General features: G+C 32.8%; 1 protein-coding gene across 1 annotated transcript; it reads right to left on the bottom strand.

The window, feature by feature from the left end:
- Positions 1–327: 327 nt before the first annotated feature.
- Positions 328–8,521, bottom strand: LOC100916628 (olfactory receptor 8D2-like). Its single transcript, XM_012545114.2, has 3 exons — positions 7,598–8,521; positions 3,731–3,742; positions 328–417 (listed from the first exon to the last, which is right to left on the bottom strand). Exons 1-3 carry the CDS (start codon positions 8,507–8,509, stop codon positions 328–330), a joined length of 1,014 nt encoding a protein of 337 aa, XP_012400568.2. The 5' UTR covers positions 8,510–8,521.
- Positions 8,522–8,726: the final 205 nt, after the last annotated feature.

The following is an 8,726-nucleotide window of genomic DNA, read 5'->3' as shown; positions in this document are numbered from 1 at the left end:
AGAAAGAATTATGGAGTATGAATGAAGATCAAAGGAATATTTTCACTTTTGTTTGCTTTTTTCTTACTCATGGTTTTTTCCTTTTGTTCCAATTCTTCTTTCACAACATGAAATATGATGAATATTATTATAGATAGTATAATTGTATTAGATTGCGTGTTGTCTTCAGAAGGGGAAGGAACTAAAAATTGAAACTTTGAATGTTATAAAAGTGAATATTGAAATATACTTTTAAATGTAATTAGGGAAAATTTTTTAAATAAAATCCTTCAAAAGCTAAAAATAAAAAAGAAGGGGATTTACTCTTTTCATTCTATAACACATATTTCATTTGTGTAATGTTTTTTTTTCTTTTTTCTCCACAGGAAACATGCTTTTATTAGAGGCATAGATAATATATTTCTTCCTAGTTGGATCCTAGAAAAAAAAAGATATTTAATGTAATTTTAAAAATAATAACAACTTTTTATTCTCAAAATTCATGCAAAGATAGTTTTCAACATACACCCTTGTAAAACATTGTGTTCCAAGTTTTTCCCTCCCTCCCTTCCCCCAGCCTCCTTCCCCTAGAAAGCAAATAACCCCTACACATTAAACAGTTACAATTCTTCCATATATTTTTTCACATTTATCATGCTGCAAAAGAGCATCAGATCAAAAAGGGAAAAAAAAATGAGAAAGGAAAAAAAAGCAAACAACCAGCTATAACAAACGTGAAAATACTATGTTGTGATCTTCATTCAGTCCCCATGGTTTTTTTCCTGGATGTAGATGACTTTCTCCATCACAATTCTATTGTAATTGAATCTCCTGATTGTTGAAAAGAGCCATGTCTGTCAGAAGTGATCATCACAAAATCTTATGGTTGTTCTCTTGATTTTAGTCACTTCACTTAGCAGCAGTTCATGTAAGACTCTACAAGCCTTTCTGAAATCATCCTGCTGATCATTTCTTATACAACAATAATATTCCATAATATTCATATACCATAATTTATTCAATTATTCCCCAAGTGATGGGCATTCACTTACTTTCCAGTTCCTTGCCACTACAAAAAGGGCTGCTACAAACATTTGTACACATGTAGGTCCTTTCCCCCCTTTTTTTAATCATTTCTTTTGGATACAGTCCCAGTAGAGACACTGCTGGATTAAAAGGTATGGACAGTATGATAGCCCTTTGGGCATAGTTCCAAATTGTTCTCCACAATGGTTGGATCAGTTCACAACTTCACCAACAATGTATTAGTGCCTCAGTTTTTTCACATCTTCAACATTTTATCATTATCTTTTTTTGTCATCTTAGCCAATCTAGGTGTGTAGTGGTACCTCAGAGTTGTCTTAATTTGCATTTCACTAATCAATAGTGATTTAGAAATTTTTTTTTTCATATGACTAGAAGTGGCTTTAATATCTTTATCTGAAAATTGTTTATTCATATCTTTGATCATTTATAAAAGAATGGCTTGTATACTTATAAATTTGAGGCAATTTTCTATATATTTTATAAATGAGGCCTTTATCAGAACTCTTGTATGTAAAAAAAATTTTTCCCAGTTTTCTGCTTCCCTCCTAATCTTGACTGCATTGTTTTTGTTCGTATAAAACTTTTTAAATTTAATATAATCAAAACTATCCATTTTAAATTTCATAATGTTCTCTAGTCCTTCTTTGGTCACAAATTCCATCCTTCTCTACAGATCTAAGTGGTAGAATATCCCTTATTTTTCTAAGTTGATCAAGAGCCCATTTCAATCTTAGCTTGGCATAGAGTGTTAGATGTTGGTGAATCCCTAGTTTCTGCCATAGTATTTTTCACTTTTCCCAGAAATTTTTGTCAAATAGTAAATCTTATCCCAGAATCTGGAGTCTTTGGATTTATCAAAAACTAGATTACTATAGTCATTGAATATTGTGTCTTGTGAACCCAACCTATTCCATTAATCCACTACTCTATTTTTTTAGCCATTACCAAATGGTTATCATGACTGTTGCTTTATAATATAATTTTACATCTGGTACAGGTAGGCCACCTTTATTTGCATTTTTTTCCATTAAAAATTCCCTTTAAATTTTTGATCTTTTGTTCTTCCAGATTAATTTTGTCATTTTTTCTAGCTCTATAAAATAATTTTTGGTGGTTTGATTGGCATGTCATTGAATAAGTAGATTACTTTAGGTAGAATTGTCATTTTTATTATATTACCTCTGCCTACCTATGAGCACTTGATATACTTCCAATTAGATTCTAATTAGATCCAACTTTATTTCTGTGGAAAGTGTTTTGTAATTGTGGTTATACAGTTACTGGATTTGTCTTGGCAGGTAGATTCCCAAATATTTTATATTATTCAGTTATTTTAAATGTAATTTCTCTGTTTCTCTTGCGGCTAGACTTTGTCGGTAACATATATAGAAATAATGATGATTTATGTGGATTTATTTTGTATCCTGCAACTTTGCTAAAGTTGTTTCTAGTAGTTTTTAGTTGGTTCTCTAGGATACTCTAAGCATATCATCACATCATTTACAGAGAGTGATAACTTTGTTTCCTCATTACCTACTTTGATTCCTTCCATTTCTTTTTCGTCTCTTATTGTTAAAGCTAACATTTCTAATACAATATTGAAGAGTAATAATGAAAGTGGGTAGCCTTATTTCACCCTTGATTTTACTGGGAATGCATCTAGTTTATTCCCATTACATATGATGCTTGCTGATGGTTTTATATAGATGATACTGATTATTTTAAGGAAAACTTCATTTATTCCTATGTGCTCTAGAGTTTTTTCATAGGAATAAAAGTTGGAATTTGTTAAATGCTTTTTTGGCATTTATTGATATAATAATATGATTTTTTCATTATTGATAGAGTCAATAATTTTCCTAATATTGAACTGGCACTGCAAACCTGGTATAAATCATACTTGGTCATAGTATTATGTTGGTGATAAGTTACTATAATCTTTCACTAATCTTTTATTTAATATTTTTATCAACATTCATTAATTGGTCTATAATTTTCTTTCTCTGTTTTGTAAAATACCCTATGTACTTTAGATATTAGCATCATATCTCTGACATAAAGGAGATTGATAGGAGGCCTTCTTCCCCTATTTTTTCAAATATTTTGTATAGTATTGGAATTAATTGTCCTTTAAATGTTTGGTAAAATTCACTTATAAATCCATCTGGCCCTGAAGATTTTTTTTCCTTAGGGAGTTCATTAATAGCTTGTTCAATTTCTGTTTTCTAAAATGGAATTATTTAAGTAATTTATTTAGTCCTCCATAAATCTGGATGATCTATTTTTGTAAGTAATCATCCATTTCACTTAGATTATCAGATTTATTGGCATACAGTTGGACAAAACAGCTCCTAATTTTTGCTTTAATTTCATTTTCATTGGTGGTAAGTTCACCCTTTTCATAATTTGATGTTCTTCTTTCTTTTTTCTAATCAAATGAACTAAAAGTTTATCTCTTTTGCTATTTTTTTCATAAAACCAACTTTTAGTTTTGTTTATCAGTTAAATACTTTTATTTCTTTCAATTTTATTAATCTTCCCTTTTATTTTCAGAATTTTAAATCTGGTATTTAATTGTTTTTTTAATTGACTTTTTATTGACAGAACATATGCATGAGTAATTTTTTATACCATTATCCCTTGCACTCACTTCTGTTCCAACTTTTCCCATTCCTCCCTCCACCCCCTCCCTTACATGGCAGGCAGTCTTATGCATGTTAAATATGTTATAATATATCCTAGATGCAATATATGTGTGCAGAACATACAATTCTCTTGCTGCACAAGAGTTGGATTTAGAAGGTAAAAATAACCTGGGAAGAAGAACAAAAATGCAAGTAGTCCACACTCATTTCCCAGTTCCTTCTCTGGGTATAGTTGATTCTGTCCATCGTTGATCAATTGGAACAGAATTAGATCTTCTCTTTGTCAAAGATATCCACTTTCATCAGAATACATCCTCAATGTATAATGCTCTCCTGGTTCTGCTCATTTCACTCAGCATCAGTTCATGTAAGTCACTCCAAGCCTCTGTATTCATCCTGCTGGTCATTTCTTACCGAACAATAATATTCCATAACATTCATAACAACAATTTACCCAACCATTCTCCAGTTGATGGGCATCCATTTATTTTCCAGTTTCTTGCTACTACAAAAAGGGCTGCCACAAACATTTGGCCACATACAGGTCCCTTTCTCTTCTTTAGTATCTCTTTGGGGTATAAATCCAGTAGTAACATTGCTGGATCAAAGGGTATGCACAGTTTGATAACTTTTGGGGCATAATTCCAGATTGCTCTCCAGAATAGTTGGATTCATTCACAACTCTACCAGCAATGCATCAGTGTCCCAGTTTTCCCACATCCCCTCCAACATTCATCATTATTTTTTCCTGTCATCTTAGCCAATCTAACAGGTGAGCAGTGGTATCTCAGAGTTGTCTTAATTAGCATTTCTCTGATCAATAGTGATTTGGAAAACTCTTTCATATGAGTAGAAATGGTTTCAATTTCATCATCTGAAAATTGTTCATATCCTTTGACCATTTATCAATTGGAGAATGGTTTGATTTCTTATAAATTAGAGTTAATTCTCTATATATTTTGGAAATGGGGCCTTTATCAGCACCTTTAACTGTAAAAATGTTTTCCCAGTTTTTTGCTTCCTTTCTAATCTTGTTTGCATTATTAATTGGGGTTTTTAATGTAATTTTTAAGGTTTGTTTTGTTGTTTCCATTTTTGGAAGTATAACAAGTTTTATTAACATGAGGATATTGTTATGCAATGCTGAATTTACTGATATAGTATATCCTAGAAATCTGAATGCTACTAAATATATATATATATATATATATATATATATATATATATATAGCCGTATCTGTATATTTAATAGATTATATAATTGCTCTGTTTTGATACATGAAAAAAATCATTGTTGCTGTTTCTGTGATTTGAATTCATGTCCTTGTGATATTTTATTGCTAACACAGTTATTATTCCAATATTAACTTCTTTTGCTGTGGCACTTTACATTTATTAATTGTATTAATTATTGTGTATTACTACCTCTAATCTCTAGAAAAAAATAAGAACTAATGCAGTTGGGTGATACTGTCTTACTTTTGCAGTTTAAACGCAGAATAGTGTGATAAAATTATTGATAGAACTAGATCTTAAGAATTATGATTCAGAAAATAAAAGTATAATGACTAGAAGAATGTAAAATTAAATTGATTATTGTTAAAGCATATGAGACAACTCAAAGTTTTTGAAGGCCTCCCTAGGAATTTGGACTGTGGAGATATGCCTGAGAAAATGACTTTTTTCTTAGTTGGGAGGTTATTCTTAGGATTTCCATATTCATCCACTTTCCAAGGAAGAATTGCTCAAAGAAGCCAAAACAAGAGGAGATAAGTCAAGTCATCTTGACTTATTACAACCTTTTGGAATCACTGGAAGAAGGCTACCATTGATGCATGTTTTCTGATCTGATCCTTAACTTTAAGGGAAATACTGTAGTAACTTACTAAGGAAAGTAGATTATTAAGAAATCTAGATTTGGGGTGATCACTTTGTTTCTTCCCATGCACAGGTTAAAAAAAAACAAAAACAGCTTTCTTCTTCAACCCTGTGTCTTGCAAAGGAAGAGCCAAAATCTTTTGAAAGAAATTTTTTACTTCTCTGCCATGAATGTGACTTTAGTCAAGACAGATTATAAAGGATCCAGGAATCCTAAAACTTTTAAAATAGGGAGCCAGTTCACTGTCCTTCAGACTGTTGGAGTATAGTAAAAACAAAAACTTTGTTTTGTGGGCCTTTAAATTAAGAAATAAAGTATAAGGAGACTAAAAAATGGGGAGAAAGCTAGATTATGAAGGGTTTTTTAATGCCAATATTATAAACACCTTGAGGGCAAAAACCATATCTACTTTCTATTTCTCAAGGTACTTAATACTTAAGGACTATTGATATCTTTTATCAGGAGCAGACCAGACTATTCCTTCACACTTAAGACAGTCTGGTCAAACTGCCTTCTTACTGTTCCTTATACACTACTCCATTTCTCATCTCCAGTCTTTGTACAGGCTGTGCTCTTTGTCTAAAATGTCTCCCCTCCTTATTTTCAACTCAGAATCCCTAGTTTCCATCAATGCTCAGATGAATTAGGTTTTCCCTAATTTTTCCAGGTGCTTATACCATTCGTCAAAGTATTATCTTGCATCCAGCATGGCAAAGTTGACAGAGAGTCAGTTCTTGAAACTAGAAAGACCAGGCTGAGGTTCAGTCTCTGAGTGACACATTCTGTGTCCCTGACTGTCCCTTAACCTTTCAGTACACCCAAGGAATTCATTAAAATCATAAATTATGAGAGAAGGTATCCATCTACAAGGGTTGAGGGGGTCTCTTCTCCTGGAAGTTCTATATCAATAAAATTACAAGTCCAGTCTATATCCCTCTATCTATATAAGGATATGTGTGTACACACACACACACACACACACACACACACACATAAGAGTATTATGTGTAAAGAAGAATAAGAAGGGCAATTGTTTTAATATTATATAATTGGTGGTATATGTGTACATATTCATGCAGTATTGTACCAGTAAATGATTAAAAACTAGTTTTCTAAGAGGAAAAAATGTATGTACAACACACTTTAAAGTTTAATCTGTATTATTAACATATTCTCCATCACTTTCTTAAGTCTATACAATCAACAGAACAATAAACCAAGTCCTGTTTTGTAGCATTTGTAGCTAATTTGTGAGGTATAAATGCTCACATTGAAATTATCATTAGCTCAGTGACATTTTGAATTGGCTCCAGACATCCCTACATATATATGTATATGTATGCACATACATACATACATACTTTTACGTACAATATACTATATATACATGTACACATTAAAGCATAATACATATTTACATATACACAGATGTACATATACAAATATATAAGTTCCAGAAAGATAAGATAGATGAGGAAATCTACTTCTAGAATTCAGTCAACTGATCTTCTTGAGCAGTCTCTTCCTTGAAAGAGGAAAGAGTCACTCACAAACTCTTCCTTGTTTGCTCTTCCTTGAAGAGGCTCTTCCTTGAAACTTCTTCAAACTTTCTCCCTGGTCCATATGGGGATCCATGAATTATTCAGGAGTTTTGAAAAGAGCAGGAGTGAGTTACACATTAATCTGAATTCCTGGGAAGAATATCAATAACTACTGAACAGAAAAGAGTTTATGGGAAATTTTGTTTATTTAGTATATTCATTGATTCCTTCAACAAGCATTTATTCACTGTTTACTGAGAACACAACCTTGCAATAGATGCTAAGAAAGTTTTTAAAGCACCTTTATGCTTTCTGATCTCAAGATACTAGTGAAGAAAAGACTCTCATGAATTATGAAAAGAACCCTAGTTTCTATCAGAAGAAAGAAATTGGCTTCCCAGGAAAGAGTTCATACCAAGAAACAAATTTGGAATAACTTCCCTTTGGACTCATTTTTTTTTCCTACTTCTGGGAAATGACACTCAGGAGAAGCTTTAATTTCCAATAACCTTTCTAATGGCATTCTTCACATCCTTATTTCTAAGACTATAAATCAGAGGATTAAGCATGGGAATCACTGTAGTGTAAAATACTGAGGATACCTTCTCCTGATCCATGGAGTTACTAGAAGGGGGCTTGAAATACATGAAAGTGATAGACCCAAAGAATATCCCAACAGCTATAAGGTGGGAGCTGCAGGTGCCAAAGGCTTTGGACCTGCCCTCAGTAGAGCGGATGTGTAAAATGCTGGACAAGATAAAAGTGTAAGAGACAATGACAGCTAGAGTAGGAGCTAAGGTGTTAACTCCCCCAATGATAAAAAGAAGAACTTCATTAACATGAGTGCTTGAACAGGAGAGGGTTAACAGGGGAAGAATATCACAGAAGTAATGTCTGACAACATGAGATTCACAAAAGGATAACATTGCCATGTGGCTAGTATGTACTGTGGCACCAAAAAATCCCAAGGAATATACCACAAACATCATTACAGAGCATGCTTTTTGAGACATGAGAACATTATAAAGCAAAGGACTGCAGATGGCAACATAACGATCATAAGCCATTGCTGTCAGAAGGTAACCTTCAGCAATGACAAAAATTAGGAAAAAATATAACTGGGTCATGCACTCCAAAAAGGAGATGACATTCTTCTCAGTGACAAAGTTCACTAACATTTTAGGGGTAATGACAGAGGAATAGCAGAGGTCAATAAAGGATAAATGACCGAGAAAATAGTACATGGGGGAGTGAAGTGGAGAACTGATAGCAATTAGTAAGATCATGCCCAGATTCCCTACCATAGTAACCACATAGATTCCCAGGAACAAGAGAAAAAGAGGAAGCTGGAGCTCTGGCTTATCTGTGAGCCCCGCGAGGATAAAGTCCATCACTGTAGAGTAGTTTCCTGTGGCCATTTTCTTATAAGTAAAAACTGTAAAGATTGAAGAGAAGAGTTACATTCTAGACAATTCTCCCCTCTTAAAATAGAATGTCACACACCTGTCCATGTTGGGGTTACTTTTAGAGGTCATGAGTGTATTATTAGTAAAAGCATTAGGACATGTGTTAAATAAATAAATACCTTGTAGAAATTAAGGAGATTGGAATCCTCTGTGAGGTCAGAAGTTAGAA

Source organism: Sarcophilus harrisii, chromosome 3 (genome assembly GCF_902635505.1).
Source record: "Sarcophilus harrisii chromosome 3, mSarHar1.11, whole genome shotgun sequence".
In the NCBI taxonomy this organism is placed as follows: Eukaryota; Metazoa; Chordata; class Mammalia; order Dasyuromorphia; family Dasyuridae; genus Sarcophilus; species Sarcophilus harrisii.
The sequence above is the reverse complement of the archived record's forward strand: the minus strand, read 5'-3'. Positions and strand labels throughout refer to the sequence as shown.